The 18,634-nt window shown below is 40.0% G+C and overlaps 1 protein-coding gene across 6 annotated transcripts in view; it reads left to right on the top strand.

The window, feature by feature from the left end:
* Positions 1 to 18,634, top strand: part of TSPAN12 (tetraspanin 12) — a 46,373-nt gene that overhangs the window by 4,890 nt on the left and 22,849 nt on the right. For 4 of the 6 annotated variants that reach the window (XM_071803355.1, XM_071803353.1, XM_071803354.1 and 1 more), the window contains exons 3-5: positions 8,708 to 8,811; positions 9,844 to 9,926; positions 10,568 to 10,703. In XM_071803355.1, the coding sequence (XP_071659456.1) occupies positions 8,708 to 8,811; positions 9,844 to 9,926; positions 10,568 to 10,703 (323 nt within the window). The remainder of the gene's footprint in view (positions 1 to 8,707; positions 8,812 to 9,843; positions 9,927 to 10,567; positions 10,704 to 18,634) is intronic. The other 2 variants (XM_065853953.2, XM_065853945.2) reach the window with 1 other exon arrangement.

The raw sequence follows: 18,634 nt of genomic DNA, 5'->3' as shown, positions 1-18,634 counted from the left end.
GGCTCAGTTTTAGTGGTTCATCCCGTTTTGATAATGGACCAGTAAGTGTGCTCCAGAAAAACACTGTTTTTGTGGATATGAATGGATCAGAACTTCTAGAGCTGCAACTTGCAGCAGATCTTGAAAGGTGTTTTCTCCTGAAGTGGGAATACGTCTGTTGTCAGTGCTCTAATTATTGATTGTCTGTGGTAGTAGACTTCATGATACCCTTCTGGAAGCTGTTTCCAAGGTCAATTGAATCCTGCCTCTGACTGCAAGACGTCTCTTTTGAAGCAAAAGGAATTGCAGTTTCAGGACCTCTCGGTCATCTAATTTCATAAGGCTTTTTTTTGACAGTGCCCTGTACAAGGAATACCATTCAGACTAAATCCTGCAGTTAACATTTGGTTTCATTCTCCTGTTATCCTCATGTATGAATGAGCATCACTTCTTCAGGTAATTTATGAGACTGAGAGACCTAACTTGATTTCTGCAGATATCTGATCGTACACTCTGTAACACTGCTGTTTGTAGCATGTTACATTCTGGACAGCTGTAACAGAAAGAGGAAAGCTCCAAAAAAGTGCATGATTTGATGTTTTGTAGTTAACACTCAGTGCTTAACTAAGCCGGTAATCTTAGTAGTGCTGGAGAGAAGGCATGCTCCTGCTGCTTCCTAGTTTTCTGTTCTTAGTGGCAATACTGGTCTTTATTATCTCTATATAACATCTGTGTCAGGACTCAGATTTATTTTTGATAGCTCTACAAACATATTTTATGCACTTTATGAGACTACAGGGTCTTTCCTCTTGATGGGGCATTGCTGTCTGAGTGAACTCCTGACACTGTTCCAGCTCAGTAGTGATCGCGGATGTAACATGCGCATTCATTTTGAGCACTTTGTAACTGGTCCTCACAGAAATCCTCCTCACTGTATTTTGCAACATTGCCCTTGATCTTCTGTACTTTGCAGTGGTCTCTTTCCATATTAAACCACCTTTGCAAACATTTATACTAGGGAGAACTTCAGTTGCAGAATGCGGCCAGCCTGCAGTAAGGGCACAGGCATAACACAGAAGGTTATCTGAGGGCAGTGGCCCCTGGGGTTTGTGCTGGAACAGGAACTAGAAAACAGTGCTGAGTACAGGAAAAATTCGATGTCCTGGCTGCTGACACTAATGGAAGATTAGGCAAAGCAAGAGCTTTGAGAGGCATGGGCCTGTTCTACTTTTCTTGGCAGCTCAGCCACACGTATTCCTTCAAAAAATTATAAATAGTCAAAATTGGTGAACTAGTTAGTGATGATAGATGCAAGTAAAAGCAGCGCAATTATTTTGTCAGTCATCTTTTTTTTTAATTAAAAAAAAGTATAGCAAACACGGACAAAAAAAGTCTGTATAGCCTTTCTGTCTTGAGAAAACAGCTTTTTTTTTTTTTTCTTTTTTTCCTAGTGGACATGTGAGGCACAAGGAGGAGCAGCTGCCGTTGTGTTGCTTGTAATTGAGGATGACTGTACTTTAGCGGCTTGGGCAAATCAAGGTTGTAAGTTGCAGATGACTCTGTCATAGGTGGTAAGGATCTCTTAACCGATGATTAATAGTGTCACTGGATGTTTGAGCCAAGCCAGCGATGTTGCCACATCCTTCACCTTTTGAGGTTTTTCTGCCTGGGGATATGCTGTTTCTGTTGAGTGGTGCCTAAGCTTTTCTTCATGTACAGAGCAATACTAGCTGATTTAGACTATGTGCTTGCAGCCAATAAACTGTCCTGGCAGGCAGCAGCAGTTGTTTTGCATCTATCTTGAATTCATGCTTGTGAACAAAAAAAGTCACATAAAAGGAAAGAGAAGCCAGCTTACAGTTAGTTTTCCTTTTGTTTTGTATACTTTTGCACCCTTAAATCTTCTAGTTTTGGTTATGTGTGCCACCTGACATTTAGAGCAAGGGAATATTTGTGTTATGCAAGGAAGCGCTGAGGGTGGTTGGAAGCAGTGGTGTATTGTCATTAATTCTTTTTCCAACCTAAAATGTATGTGTTGAATCTTGTCATTTTTTGCTTAATTTTTCAAGTGTACTGTGATAAAAGAAAGAAATCAGTGTATCCTCCTTTCCATGGAACCAGATTCTGTATGGACGTGGTGTTTCTGCTGCTTTCTAACTTCCATTCACATCAGTGGGATCTGCAGATACTTGGGACAAATAGAATTAGGGTCAAGTTTTTAAAGAATTGAACTGACTGATAACATAATGAACACTGCCTGGTTGGGTACCTATAGCAGTCTGAACATGAGGTTCATTCTAGGCTAATATACCCTGATTTTAGGGACTGCAGTGTAGATGTATGTAATTGAAACCTGATTTTCTTAGCATTCTTGTATAAAGAAAATACCTAAAAACCATGCAAGAATAAGTCCAGTTTCTGTGGGAATATGGTATCTCTTAAAGGAATGTGTTCAGCAGAGCATGCTACAGGAGGAGTTTTAAAGTACCAGAAATACTTTTACTTCTGGTCTTTGAGAAATCTTTCACTTTTTGTGTCTTCGGGTGGTATTATTTATATTTATTACCAGGCTATGTCCTAATGAAGTAGAATTCAGCCATAAGACAATTTTGTATCTACTTCTCTATAACCTTTTATCTCATGTATATCATTGTGGGTGACACAGCTCACCCTGCATGGCATGCCTACAGTGAACTGCTAGATGAGTCTCTGCAAAACAGTCTTGAAAGAGAGTGGCTTGATGTGATGATTGCAAGGAAAAAAAATAAACTCCACCTTAATGTTAGAAATTACATTAATATGCTTCTTATTGGCACTTAGAAATCAGTGAAACCACAGGCTTTTTTTTTTTTTTTTTTGTAATCCTCATGATTAACTGTGTGGACTCACTGCATCTACTTTGAGGAAGAAGGCATGAACCCGTGCTGATTAGATTTGAGCCGGTAGCCCAAGGGCTACTGCTTATATCAGTAAGCCACGATCTCCAGCAGAACTGGGAAGCTCTATCTGGCCTGTAGGTACTTGCATTATTTTTCTTTAAATTTGCATCTCTTTCTGTTGAAGATAGATAACCCAATTATTCATAAATTCTCAGGCACTGCTTCAGTACCTTGAAGATTTTCCATCATCTCAAGAGTCTGTCTTAGACACTAGGCAAAAGTCATAGGATTAATACCAGCTTTTTAATCTCTTGTAGGTATTTTCTAAAGTATAGGCAACAGTTTAATAGGAATGTGTGATTTCATTAAAAATGCAGGCTTATTTTAGTAATCTTTATGTACTCACCGGTGTTCATGTGTAAAACAGGAGAGTTAAGTGATATACCCACAACCAGCTGATATGTAGATCCTGTGGATCATAGGAAATACGTAGGCTTTTTCTCTGTCAGTCTTCCAGTTATATATCCTGGATTTAAAAATCATTTTACCTGCCATCTGTGAGGCTGTGAACAAAAACAAGCTCTTACAGAAACTTAATGAAGAGTGCATCGTTTATCTGTGAGGGCTTGTCGTCTTTACGGTTATGTGTGTGACGTGATACAGATGTGGACACTTGAGCTCTTAGCATTGCTGCAAATGACTTGTGATCAGCAGCATGCACCTCTGCCTCCCCAAGGGCAAAAGGTCGCAACAGTGAGATGCTTACTTTTGAGGGGAGAATGGCACAAATCGTGTCCTAAGAAGTACAGTGCCCAGGTAGTCACAGAGAATATGAATGCAGAAATATAAGCACTTGCTTATCCCTCTTTGCTTTTAATGTAGCCTCATGCTGCAGAGCCCAGAAGTTGATACGTCGGTCTGACACTCAGAAGAACTGGCTGACAGATGGACAGTACCTAGACCTGTTTGCATGTTTGGGCTCTGATTTGTTCTTTATGCTGTGCTGCTCTAGGAACCTTGCACAAACAGCTGCTGGAAAATGTGCTTGCTTCCTGCAGGAGGGTGACCCCTTAGCAGCCTGTCAGTGCTCTGGCAGTTGCCTTATTGCAAAGTGTGCAAGTTCCAGCCCGTGCCAAACGTGGAATAGGTTGTTAACTCACTGTTGCAGCTGTGCAAGCAAAACCAGATTCAAAGTGCTTCAGCTGACTGCAAGTGAGGGAGGACAAAGGCATGACCCTATGTAGGAACCTTGGCTAAAACAAAATGTTGGCATGTCTGTAGAATAGAAGGTGCATTAGTGGGAAGAATGGGAATTTCCTTTTTTTTAATAGGACACGCTTCTTTCTGTAAACATTATAATGCTTTTTCCAGGTAATACAGAAAAACAAGACCTCTTGTCCCACTCTCTTCTGCCTTTACACCCTTCCCTTCCAAAAAAATGTAGTTGCCTGTTTGTCCAGGGATCTGAGTCAGATATCTGTGTTTGTTCAATGATCTGAATATTGAACCTAATTGTTAACAGTCTGTGAAAGCACTGCAACATGTTCTGTTCCTGACCTCGTAGTGTATTAACCACCCTCCACTTTGGTAAGTGACAGTTCAGGTTACCCAAATCAATTTTAACTGGAAAATTTTCTCAAGTTTTATTTCTTTACTAAAATGAAACGAAGTATTCTGATGAATGTTGTCATATCTTGGAAGTAATTTCCTTGGAGCTGGCAACCTTCTTCTGTAAAGCAAGTTGCCCTGTAGTGCTACTAGTCAGTACCTTGTATGGGTACCAGAGTGTGGCCTGAAGTTGTTTACCATAGCTGTTAAAAATCACCCTCCCTCCTTTTTATTTTAATATGGAAGGTACTTTTAATCTTTCCTTTGATTTAATAACGAAAAAAATCCCCTCTCTCATATTTGAGCATGGAGCAACTTTCATTGTCAAAAATTAAGGTGTTAGAATGTTTGAATGAAACGTGATAAGCAAATGAAAACAAGTGTGCCTATAGCAACAGCTCTGCTTCCTCAAAGACAGAAATCATTCATTCATTGAAAATGCAGGTTTCTTTTCCAGTTTAAGTCTGGCCTCAAAGACGTGAGTAGCACTGTCACTATAAGAGTTTAGAATTTATACTTAATGGATAAAAGATGCTTTGATATTTTCTGGTTTTGATGCAGAAATTTATGTAAAATAATTCCAAAGACAATTTAAACTATGCTTGGAAATGACCAGTTCTAATAGTTTGAGCCCATTGTTGGATACTGTAATTCAGTTGTTTGAGAAAGCTCTAGTAGCTTTAAAAATTTTGTTACATATTAATTTGGAAATTTACTATATTGTTGTGTGAGCTGCATATTGCTCATGTGTACAAATATATGTTACCTTTTTTTCATCAGTATGAAAATATATTTAAGATCGAGTAAGGCAGCAGGCAGTTTTGTAAACTCTCCAGTGTCATGTTGATGGCTATATAACACACTGTGACAGTTCAGAATGAAACCCATAGTGACTTGTGCAGCCAGCTGCAACAAATAAACATGTTTTACTGCCTACTATCATATTATGTTTACAGCACAGCAGACTCGCTGTCATCAGAGAAGCTTGGATGAAAACTTTATGTTGAAATGATGTAACTGCTAATGTGGTGAGAATTAAATCTTTGTACTTCTAGTTCTTATAAAATTGTGTCCTTTTGTCTGATTCCTTGATACAGATTTCTAACTGTAGTTTACATCTAGATTAGTTATAAAACACTGGCTGAAGTAGGGGCTGCCAGTTTTTTAACGCTGACTTTTCCACCCTCCAAATAAATGGACAAAAACTGTAATCAGGACCTTGAACCTGCCCATGACTCCATGAAAATTGTGGCAGTGAAGTGACGGCTGTTCTTTGCTAGTAGGTTTGGAGGCACACCAGGGTTTTTGGGGAGGTTGTTATTGTTCTTGCCTGCTGGGTGCATGGGCTGAGTTGTAACGTTGGCATTAGTGTAGCTCCTGTGCTGCTGGCTGAAGATGTGCCTCTGCTGGAGGTGGTGTGAGGGGGTGGGTGCCTGCAGCCTCCTTGGCTGGCACTTGAGCAAGCGTAGCGCTTGTACAGGGCAGAACGTGTGTTGAGTCAGGAGGCTGTGGAGGTTGGGCATGCCTGTGGTGGTCTTGTGATTCCCTTGGGGATACGAGGCAGGTGAGCAAGTCGATTGATGAGTGTTCGTTAGTGCTTGGTAATCTTTTGTCACTAAACATCAGTCATTACACAGGGCAATCTGGTGTTGCAAATGTGTCTTTCATCCCTCAGGGAGTTCCTGCCCAGAGTCTCACTTTTGCTGATCAGAAGGGATATGACATTTTGTCAGCACATCCCTTTGCTAGCAGGGAGCTACTTGCTGGATTATGTGCTGTAAAATAAACCTTTCTTAATCAACTTATTGCCGAATTGCTTTTTTTTTTGAGTTACCGCAGTTTGCTCTTCCACGGGCCTCTTTGTTCAAGAGGAGCTTCTCACGTATTTATCTACTCTCTTTCTGAACCATGTCTTTATAATGCCGCAGTTTGACAGTTTTACTGACTTTTACAGGCATGAATCCATTGTGTTGCAGCACTCTGGTTTTCATGTCACTTGGAGTAATACTTCACTTTGGACTTTATTCAAAATACAGTGCCAAAGGTGAAATTGTCTGGTTGGCAGGAGGGTGTTGCATGGGTAATCTGTGTGTAACACCTGTGTAGCAGTGATGTAAGGGACTATGTTGTGTACATTTTCAGAGCAATGCTGAGCTACCTTGTGTTGGTACCATACATGTGTTGTAAGCCTAGCAGAATTCAGTAACACCTGGAGGAGTTGATGGTGGTGAGATCATTCAGGGCACAGGACAGGTGAACAGGTGAGCTGTAGTTACACAGGAGTTACAGAGGGAATTATTTTGCACATAGTATATGTTCAGCAAGAAACAGTAGTAATTAGCTATTCACACTGAAGGAGAACAGCCAGGGGGACCTAAATGGCTAAAAACTTTTTGACTGAAGTGAAAGACTTTTCATAGAGAGCTTGTTCTTATGAACTGGAAGAGTGTTTGTGTAGATAAATTATTGGTGAAGGTTACATTTGCTAGGTGACAGGACGCAGCCCTTCCAGTTGCTGTTCATGATAAATGAAAACAGAGTCATGTTCCATGGTATGGTTATTAAATGTTTCTGTAGAACTTACGTGGCCATGTACTGGCCACAGCTTAGAGATGTATCTGCCTAGACTTTCCCCTCCCTGATTTTATGTGGGCAAAAATACATATCTGGGTAGAGAAAACTCAGATTAAGCAAACAGAGCAGAAACAAAGGTTTTTCTCCTTCCTAATCTGCGTAAATAGGAAAGTCCTTTCTCCTAGTAAACTGATTCTCTCAGTGGCAGGACTCTGCTCATTTCTTTCTGTCTCTAGGAAGTCCTTGCTGTCCCCTGTGCCTTTTAGCTGGTTTTCCTGACCTGCCCATTGTCTCCAAGTAACCTGGAGGCTCCAGTATCCTCGTGGTGACAGTTTTGCATGTCAGATCTCACCCTGGCTGAAGAAGCAATTTCTTGCCTTCTTCCAAGGGATCCATCTCCTTTTGTTGATATAGGGGAATGTATTGTCATGTACTGAAGGCTGGAAGTTCTTAATGGAGAGCGGGGACTAGGCAGTCCACTAGTCTGGTATGGGAAGAAGAGTATTATTTAGCAAGTGAACATTTTTTCTGGTGTGGTTTTTGTAGTAGCACCATCTGGGTCTTATTAATAATTGATAAGAAGTGTGGTTTTGATGGACTCCTCACTCCTGAGCACCACTGCTATAAAGCAAAGTAACCAAATATGCCTTAAGTATAACACTTTATCTGTGTCTATCAGCAGGTCTTGCAGGGAGATTCAGAGGTTTAAAAATGTGTTCTGTTGCTTTTTGACCATAAGGAGGTAGTCTGTCTGCTTTTAGTCGCCTTTACCTCTCTCTGTTAGAAATATTTTTTTATTGCTTGTGTGGTATATTTTCCTGATGCTTTTTTTCCAAGGAGGTATGTAGGAGGTTTATCTAGTCATCTTCTTTTCCTTGCTTCTGCAGCTTTCTGCAAATAATACAAGAGAAAGTGCTCTTTACTCCTACTGTTCCACCAGCCCAGATGGATGCTCCAGAGTGTGAAGGACATACATGCACCTAGCAGACTGGCAGCATGCACTGGCTTTCAGGACCATGCTTGCAGCATGCTGAGCACCCCATATTCTTGCTGGCACCACCCAGAATCAAGGCAGTACCTGTGCTTTGTGCATCAGTTTTGAAAAGCAGGAGGAAACCATGGGGTAGCCACTGGGACTCCTTGTGAAGTTTTAAAGGCCGAAGTAGCCTGCTGTAGGCGTGCTGCAGGCAAAGGAGCCGGTACGGACACAGAGCGACTTTTCTGATGTGTTAGTTTTGAACCAGTTAACTTATTCTTTGTAGCAACTTCAGGGAAATATGAGGTTGTGTGGGAAGCTAGCTGTTGACGGCAACAGGGGCAATTAGCACTTCTCACTGATTTAAGAAGCTGTTGGTGCAATGCTGACGTCTCCTGGCAGACATCTATACAATCCATGAAAACAGGGGAATTCAGGAGAACCAGCATGCTTAGGTCTCCCTCCCTCAGCTAGACAGTGGTGCTTCTGAAGTCCTGAGTCTACCAGGTTCAACCCCTGTGCTGGCAAGTGGGGTTTAGGTGCCTATGTGACATTGATATTTCTAAATTCCTCTTCCGGTTTATACCAGCTGAATTCCCTGAAATAGTTTGAGAAGTAAGCAGTGGTGTTAGTAACCCTAACTTTGCCCTGTTCTATAGAAAAGCTTTGTGATTTCCTCTTCTTCTTGAAGGAGTTTATAGCTGCATCTCTGATCTTCTGTTTGGGGAGCAGTGCTCCGTCTGTCTTGTGCGTGCAGGAGGAGATGTGCTCTTGGGGCCAGAGAGCATCACAAAGGTGAGGATGATGGCCACTGTTACATGAGTCCTCTTCCAGAAGGAAGGGTGTACTGACTTACCCAGCCTCTGTAATTTTACTATGCTGTGCAAAATACATGGACAAGTACCCTGAAGAGTGTGTTGTCCTCTAGCGGTACTTCTGCTACAGCAGCAGAAGAGCTGTCACAGTGTGGCAGATGTGATCTGACCACGTACAGGTTTAGCTTCTCAAGAAAATCAGAGGCCACAGCTTCTACTGGTAGGTCCCAGGTGTGCTGCAGTGCACAGTGGCTCAGCTGACAGAAATCCAGGTCTGCTGAGGTGCTGGCAGTTTTAGGTGGGTTCGGTCTCAGGGGCTTGCTTGCTGTAGGAGGAGTCCTGGTGAAACTGTAGTAGCTTTATGCCACTTAAGTGTCTGGTGGGTTAAGTACCCAGAAGCTCTGATGATCTAGGATTTATAATTGAAGGGCAGTGAGTTTTATTGTCCTTTATGATTCAGGAAACTGAGGCATAGTGTTCATGGTGTGACTTTATCTGATGAGTGAGAACCAGATTCTTCTAAACTTGACCTGTAGATACACTGACACACAGGAGATTTATCAGTACTGTTGTATCCATTATGGGGCTTCAGATTATTCTTCACTGGCTACATACCTGAGTAAGGCTTCATGGTTTCTTACAGACTGATGGACATCACCTGTGAGCCTTGAAAGAGTCACTGACTTTAGCAGCATAAAGCCTCCCTGTTGTTTCTGTGGTGCATTGTGCAGTGGTGGGGCTTGAGCCAGCAGTGGCATCACTGAGTGAAAGAGAAGGTATTCCAGGCATCAGATATGTATACCAGAAGAGAAGATTGTTGTCACTGGCTCCATAAACCACTGGGCAACAAATCAACTCTAAGCATATAGAAGTACAGTTTTGGGGACAGTATGTTGTTCAGATAAACGAATGCATGAAAGATGTTACTGATGATTTACCCTCTACTTAAATTATGAATCATTTTGCAGTTTTTTAAAAATGCATGATAAATAACTTCATCTTTTCTTTTTAGTTGATGTCCATCAGCATATTAGGTGTTTCTGCTTGGATGAGAGACTACCTGAATAATGTTCTCACTCTGACCGCAGAAACGAGGTAAAGCTTTCCTTCAACCTATTAATCAATGTGGGTGATTGATTGTGGTAGATGTCATTCATTCTTATGGCAAGTTTCCTAATTATGATTTCTAGAATTAAGAAGTCTTCAGTTGAGCTAATTATTGTTTCGTTAGAAGGTGTATTTTTGCAAGCATTTCTGGCATCAGTTGAAATTAGAAAAGGGGGAAAGATGTATTCAGTCTTGTTTTATTTCTGTGCCTTTCTCTTCTGACAGGAATAAATTTTTGGCCCTTTGCCAATATGTAACCATATTATATTACTGTTTGGTTTTGAATACTTTATTCAGTCCAGAGATTTAGGAATGCTGTTAGTTTTATTACAGCAGTGCTTATGAGCTCTACTGATGGAACAGGGCCTCATTGTGCTACATACTGTGCAAGTGCAAGACAGGAGATCGCTTTCACCCCAAAGAGATTTCAGATGATGCATTGCTTTCTGGTACCCGAATGTAGCATTTGACTTTAAAACTACGTAGAAGAGATTTCTGTGAAACATGTAAGGCGCTGGAAATAACACATCTGCTAATCCACTGTTTTTGTTTTAATAGCTATATTATGTTTTTTTTCTGTCACTTTTGTGTGATTAGGCTTTTTTTTTTATGGTTCCGATTGGTTTTAGGGTGGAGGAGGCTGTCATTTTGACTTACTTTCCTGTGGTCCACCCAGTCATGATTGCAGTCTGCTGTTTCCTCATCATAGTTGGAATGCTGGGCTACTGCGGAACAGTCAAAAGAAATCTGTTGCTCCTTGTCTGGGTACGTTTCATAACCTCTAAAACCAGCTAACTTCTGCTATGCTTCAACAGTGTAAGAAACGTTTTAATCCACAGGCACTAGATAAATACTGATTATTTTTTATTACCATGTTGAGTTATGATATCAGTGAGGAATTGTAATTGCAGAGCACGCAGTAGGAAATAATTTATTGCCTCGACTGCATTATGCTGTGACTGAAAGACAAGCAGTGTCTCGTTTGCAAAAATCCACTTCATTTAGTAGAAGAGTTGCTGAAGGGACAAATAACTCAAACTCTTAAGCACTGATAATTATAGGAACTCGAATCTGAGAGCTCTGAAATAAACCCTTATGCTACCCTTTTGACTCTTGGCTGTGCAATAGCTAAATAACGTATGCTTTGCTTTATCCCAACAGTTTGTGTGTGTAAAGTAGCAGCATTTGTAGCTGATGAAAGTGAATTCTGAGTGCATTCAGAAGCTTTACCTTCTCTTATGTGGATGTGGAATTTTGCAGTTGCATTTGGTTGTGAGCAAATTTAAAACTAAATTCGAAGTATCCAGCTTTTTTATTTCTTTGGAGGCTACATAACTGAGCCAACAGCAGCTGAAAAACGATAGGCTCTGCTGTACAAGGCTTTATGTACCATTTAACTATGGTGAGGCTTTGATTGTCAAATAGGCCAAATGCCTTTTTCGTCTGGAAGTCAGTGAGTTTGAGTACAATAAAAACAAACAAACAAATAACCAAACCCCATCAATCATGCACAAATTTCAAAGGTTTAGAGTTTAAAAATATTTAGACCATTGACAACACTGAGGCCAAGCAGTGCCATTACCTGTGTACTTCTTGGAAGTGTAGGTGGTTCCCTCTGTAGAGTTGGGCTTTGTCTTGTAACGTGATGATGAGCAGGATTCCAAGTAGTCTGTAAGCCTGAGAGAGTGGGAGCAATGGATGTGAAAGAGGCGCATCAGACTTGTCTGCCGTAATTGCAGTAGGAGAAGGTGGATGGGTAAAATCCTTCAGCTCCTGAGAATATTCAAAGTCCTAAACAAGTAAAGTTGGGCTCCTGCTGTTTTTTCCCTGCAGTGTGTGTTGGCTTCTCCCAAAGTGCCTGTGGTTGCATTTTGCTTGTGAATCTGTGAAGGCTTGAGTACATGATATCCGGACCTCACAAATTTTGCACAAAATGACCAATAAAAAAAAAGTGAGCAGTTGGCTGAGATTTATGCAACCTTCACTTTTATCTAATAGGAAATATTCTAACTGCAGTGGAAACAGTTGGGAAGCTGGGCTGGGGTTTTATATTAAAATGTCTTTTTTAATTTGAGAGAATTGGAGTAAGCTTTATTTGAGATTTCCAGCTGAAAGTCTGCAGCAGAGGTGTTCCTCAATTGCAAGAGAGCAGATGCCATTTCTCTTTTTGGGTATTTGTTAAGCCTGTATGCAGTACAAAGGTTGTTGTGTCAAAGCTGTATAGTTAGGAAAGACTCTCATTTAAATCTGAATACTTTATAGTGATATAATAGTCATGCATTTTTTTATTTCTACACCCTAAACTCACAAGGTTAAATTCAGTGGGAACAAGTTCTAAGTTACTATGTTACTTAGTTATGAGCACTTGTATAAGAATAATGCATTAATGTAATTTCGTACCATATAACAATTTATCTAGTAATCTTTCTTACATGCTTTGGGCTTTGTACATATTTTTGTTTTATGTAAATAGTGAAAGTATTAAGAGATGATAAACTTGTTAAGCCCTTAGTTCTTACAGTAAGGTTATAAGATTGTTTTCATAAAGTGTTTATTTTATAGTGGTGATAGCTTTTAATGTGAATTAAAATTAATTAGAAGGCAAAAGCAACTATATGATATAGACCAATGCTACACAGTGTCTGAAAAAAAGTCGTTATCTTTGGTATAAGCCTTGAAAAAATTTATAACTAATTAAAAAAAAAAAAGTTAAAACTGGCTTTGACATTCAGTTTATTTAAACTGCCAGTGAAAAGAAGAAATCTTTTACAGCTTTTAATTCCATCTAGACATAAATAATTCAAAGTGTGTTTAGGCAGTCAAATTATATCAAATCAAAACAAGGCATTTCTATCATTTTAAGTTGCAGTATTTCATTTTCAGGAGCCTGAGAATTTGCTTTTGCTAAGCACACTGAAAAGCAAAACTAAATGATATCTTCCTAAGTATGTCACTGTCTTTGATTAATTGTTAAATGAATGCAGTTGTGTTACACCACATAAATATGCAGACCTACGTCAATGCTTCATTCATCGGACTAATTAGAAAAGTGATGGATCAGCAAAATGAGCTTTTGTACAACCAGATGAACTAAAAGAAAAGAACCTTCATGTAAAACATTAACAATCTCTTCAATCATGCTTTTAATCTTCTTTTTGAAGTTCGTGAACAGCCATAATGACGGCATGCAGAGATGTTTGGATACATATCTTGACGGTCCTGGCAGCATGCTAATGCTAATGTTGCTAATTGAATTGTGTTTTTTTAAAAAAAAAAATCTAATAAAGCATAAGGACCATAAAATATATGTATTATGGTGTTAGATATTTTAATAAAACTGAATACATAGCTATTTTTGTGTATTTTTAAAATTTTATCTTTCACTTAAATGTTTGAAACCTGCCTAACTTCACATAAATATAAATTAAACCAATATTTACTCAGCTTAATAGTAAGAACATATAACTCCTCAGTCTTCTGAGGTGCATGCTCTGGATTATTTGTAGAATCAGCATTTTAAAGCTACAATTGTTTAATTTTAATTGCTTCAGGAATGCATAGTCCTGAAGGCTACTTGGAGTAAAGAGCCTATGTGTACCCTGAATGTCTATAATATAATTTTGTTTTGTGTCATGAATGATGGATGTCCTTGTGTAGAAGTGGCAGTGATGCCAGCCTCAACTGGAAGATCTGGACTCCTTTAGGTCATTGACTTGAATGTATTAGAAGTCCAAGGATGAGAGACTGGAGTCCGGGTTTTATGGTGCTTGTTAGTTTTTCAAACAAGATCATTTAGTTTATATTTCTAAAGTCCAGAACCATCCTTTACTTCTTCTGAGACTCTGTACATTTTTGGATTGTTTTTAAAGTATGTTGTGCATATAGCCTAACTAGGGAAAACCAAAACAAAACAACAACAAACACCAAACAAAGAAAAAACCCACAAACACCAAAACCCACCCACAACCAACAAAAAAACAACCAAACAAGCAGAAAAGACCCCAACAAAAACAACAAAACCAAAACACACACACCAGAAAACAAAAAAACCCCACAAAAGCACACAAACAAACAAGAAGAAAACACGTGTATATTCTTTACGCATAATAACCTTAGGGGTGTGTGAATTGCTTTGAAGACAACGAGTAAACTCTGTTGCTTGACAAGAAGAGCTTCATGAAAATCCCACTGGAAAATATTTTCCTGGCTGGAGTTTTCATTGCAAATTCTGGCATTTATGAGTTTTCAGTAATTACAGCATTCAAACAGCCCAGGATTCAAATTTGTCTGCATATGTTTTCACAAAGGGGAGAAGTGTTAGAAATATTTGATGGTCAGTAGGACAAATCCTTTTACTGATTTTTTTTTTTTTTCATGAGGTTGGCAGAGAAATAAATATTCCTCAGAGCTAAACTTTGTTAGACCCTGTTGGCGTGTGGTCAGACAGCTTGTTAATTCAGTTATGGCAGAACCTGGTTGTAAATTAGAACTTGACAGACTAAATTGTCTATTAATTGAGTTGAAACACAACTGGACAAACCATTATTAAACTAAACTGATTTTTTCTTTAAAAGCAGGTAAATATTTCATAAAGAACAATTTGAAATGGTGCTAGCTTTTGGTTGAAAGGGTTAAACTGGAGACATGTGAAAAACGCAAGGTGACCGTGGCTGTTCAATGTCAGTCGTTCCCAGCCAGCTAAAGGCGATGTTGGTGACAGTGGTTTCTGTATGTCCATCTGAACAATTCCTGGGAACCAGTGACTGTGTTGCCACTTGGGGCAGATTCTTCTATCCCCATACACCCGTTTCAGTCTCTGTGAATGCACAGGTGATAGGGATAATTAAGTTCAGGTGAATGCTATGTTGCAAGATACCAGTTGTAACTGCTAATGGCTGCCTGGAAGGGACTCTTAGTGGGAAATATCAGCTGCTCTGCAGCACTTGCGGCTACAACTTGCCTGAATTAGTATGCGAGTTTGGTGATAATTATTTCTTGTCCTTTTTGTGTGTGTATGTGTGGCAGCATGTGTCTCTGCAATAATGCATAATATAGAGTGGTTTGTAATACTACAGGATAGTTGTTCTGACCCATGTGGACTCTTCCTTGCAGTCACAGCTGGTCTGATACCTTGTACTAACATAAGTATTTCTTAATTATTATCTACCAAGTACTGAAAGGGAAGAAATAACTGACAAATATACTTGGTGTAAACCCCTTCAATTTAGAATCAGGCAGGACAGAGGCTGAGTTCATTTTCATATTTTGCGCCTGTTATCAGCATCTCATTTATGAATGTGGTATGAGCAGGAGAAGAACAGATTCATAAGACTGGTTGGCCTGCCTTGTTGGAAGATGGATTTAAGTGTGTTTATAATACTGTGGTACAAGTGTGATGAGAAGCCAGTACTAAAACTCAAATTGAGATAGTCAGTGGGTAAGGGGCTGGATATTGGATTGTGGAGTGGTGCTTGTTTGATGTTGTGATTGTAAGAGAAAATACACTGAAAGTTCACCAGTTTGTATTATACTCCAGTAGTTTCAGATATGAGCAACTTTCTCAAGAAAATAAATCTAGAACTATTTTTTTTTTCTTTCTGTATTTCTAACTTGCAATTCAAAGGTGAACTGCTTGAGTCTATACCTGTACTAATCATTATTAGACATATTTTTGCCTTGAAATGGAGTAGAGGGTAAACTCCTTTCCTGTTCAGATCAAGGTTTTTAAGGTTCACACTAGTTGTTGGATTTTGAGATGGGTGTTGGTGATGCCACAGCGTCACCAGAGAGCAAAGCTGGGCTTTGCAGGAGCGAGTGCACTCTGCAGGGCTTCCAGTATGGTGGAGTGGACTATGTTGGTCCTGGGGTCCAGTGCCAACCTCTCGTCTGCCTAAGCATGAGATGCATTTTGTTGACCTTGTCTTCTCCAGCATAAATATGCAGTGCTGTGTATGTACTTAGAAGACTTCTTCAAAAACAAGTGCTTTGAAACAGAGCCTAATATCCCTAAGAAGGAGAGGAAGTTTACAGAAGAGAGATACAAGTTGCTTCACGCTGTGGGTTGTTGGGAGGCACTTCGAGCTGAAGGGCATTGCCTGCTTAGCAAACCACAAGAGCAGCTGCGTATTTGAGCGGTGTTGGAGGGAGAAGAGTTGGGGTGGAGGAGCACTACAGGAATTGAGCTGGTGGGAGTGTCCAGGTCTTTTTGCAAGTGCTTGGCTTAAATCCAAATGTTTGCTGTGCTCTCAGTCATGATCAACTTCCCTCACCCTGGCAGCTGCCTTGGACACACAGGCGTGTTGTGCCAGGGCAGAGGCAGCACTGTCCTGCTTGATGCTGTTATCTGGTGGTTCCAAGTAACAACTGTCCAGTCCCTTGAGAGCTATTCAGACAAATGTCTTTGGCAAGGTTGGACAGTACAGTTATGATGCCATCAATTAAAATTGTGACATGGTGTGTTTTTTTGGGGCTTTTTTGCGTACTTCTGCAACAATGAATAGCCACTTGATCATCTTTTTGGAAAAAGGTATAGTGCTAAGTTAAAAGGTAAATATCAGTTGACAGTAGCCATTTCATGGTTCCAGTATGAAACATGCTGACTGGACTTTTGTGACACACTTTTCACTGCATGTTGTACTTTCAGGCTCACATGATGGGGGTGACTACTCTGCCTGCGCTTGGGATGCGTGTCCTGAGTAGTGGTTTTACTAGGTGCCACCTCATGATGCAAAACTTTTGGAGCAAGCCTTGTTTCTGGTATCTTCCTTTTTTTCCAGTTTTCCCACATTCCCACTTGTTACACTGTTAATATTACATCCTCTCTCCAGGTTCCTGAGAGTTATGGATGCCCAGGGCAGTAGTAAAGACTAAACTGGCACCAGAGCTGAAAAAATCTCTGGAGGGCTACTCCCTCATGAATAGAGGAGGGAAGGTAGTAATAGAAAGGTTGTTGAAGTGGAATGGTGGAAGTGGTACCAGGAAGCTATTGAAAGGACAGGGACTGATGTGACATAGGTTCAAGGAACGGGGGTTTATGATGCTAGAGAGCTGGGAGTGACACCAGGATGAGGATAAGGGACGCATCTTGACTGAGAAGATGGGCAGCTGCTGAGATGATGTGTGGTCTTGCTGCCAAAGTGCTGTGCTTTTTTTTCTCTCTTTCTCAGCTCCTCTTCTCTCCTTGCTTATTTGCCCAGTTGTTTGGTTGTGGTTTTTTTGTTTTTGTTTTTGTTTGTTTGTTTGTCTTTTTTGGGTGGGGGCATGTGTGTTCTGTTTGTTTGTTTGTTTGTTTTCTGCACTGAAAGAAATGGGGAACAGGAGAGTCCCTGGAGGAGGGAAGGAATAAGTGAGTAAACAGACCCTCCAAAGCCCAGCCAGAGCTCTGTGTCTGGTCGGAAATGCAGCCCAGCCCCACCAGTGGGACATGCCTTGATGCTGTGGTTCAGCTGCATTCTTGTTGCCACAAGCTGAGTATGGAGTGGGTGTTCGGTCAGGTAAATGCATCTTTTTTTTGTGCCTAATCTTGCCCTTATGAGTAATTAACCACAGAGACACTTTACTGTGTGTGTGCACAGGGGCTGCAGTATGGGTTTTGTACCGGAGAAGAACACTTTTCCACTCAAAATTGTGAATGTCTGCAGTGTTTTGGGGACGTTTTGAGGCACAGTTAGTGTGTGTATCATTACTGAATTGGATTTTCTTGACCAAATAAGCATTTTTATAGTGTTTAATTTCCTTAGTAGGGGGTAGGCAGATGAAGATGGCTGTGTTTCAAAAATCTGTGTGGAATAAGAAACCTTAGTTTCTAATATAAATCCTTGAAATAAGCAGAAAAGAAGGGCGAAGGGAATATCATAAGCCCTGAGGAAATTGTGGTCTAACATCTATTTTTACCTGTGTCCTGTGCAGTACTTTACCATGACCTTGCAGCGACCCATATTCCTTGGAGTTCAATGACTTGAGGTAATTGAACCTTGGGCAAATAAATCCTAATAATTGTCTGAAGTGTGCATTTGCTTATTTCCAAAGTAATACATGTTTCGTTTTATAAGCAAAGATTAACCATTAAAGTAAAAAATGTAAAACCAATCATTAATATCTCTCAGAAGAATCGAAGCTGTGAAAAAAGTTCTAACTATTCATAAATAATTTTTAGTTTTTCAAACAAACTTGGACACATACCTTAGAAAATTTAAAATGTTCATTGCCATAAATAAAAGTTGATTCTGAAAATTTCATTAAGGTTTTTGAAAAAGTGGTAACTATTTATATAAAACTTGGGCTTTGCAAAGGTCACAGGCTTTAAGACATTTCGATCAGATGTTGTGATCTGGGAAACCAAATCTAAAATAACAGAGATATTTGATAACTTTGCAGTGGAATGTATGTATTCTGAAGAACGGGATGGCATTCAGTAGCTAACGTTGTTAAGGTGGCAGTTTCAGCCCATTTTCTTGTTGACTTGTGCCTGCATCTCTCACAAATTTCTACATTGTCAAGTGAGTAAACCAATTTTTAAATCAAAATGATAAATGAACTGTTAATCCCTTCAGGGCAGGGCTGAGAGAGCTGGGGAGGGATGAAGAGGGGGCAGGGAAAAGTTTGTGCTACTTGAGTGGATAAACAAGAGGATTTTGGTTTTCTGTGCAGCTTGTCCGACTCCATTTAATGAGTGTTTGCTTTGTTTTTAAAAAGTA

The sequence above is a fragment of the Patagioenas fasciata genome, chromosome 1 (assembly GCF_037038585.1).
Source record: "Patagioenas fasciata isolate bPatFas1 chromosome 1, bPatFas1.hap1, whole genome shotgun sequence".
In the NCBI taxonomy this organism is placed as follows: domain Eukaryota; kingdom Metazoa; phylum Chordata; class Aves; order Columbiformes; family Columbidae; genus Patagioenas; species Patagioenas fasciata.
The sequence above is the reverse complement of the archived record's forward strand: the minus strand, read 5'-3'. Positions and strand labels throughout refer to the sequence as shown.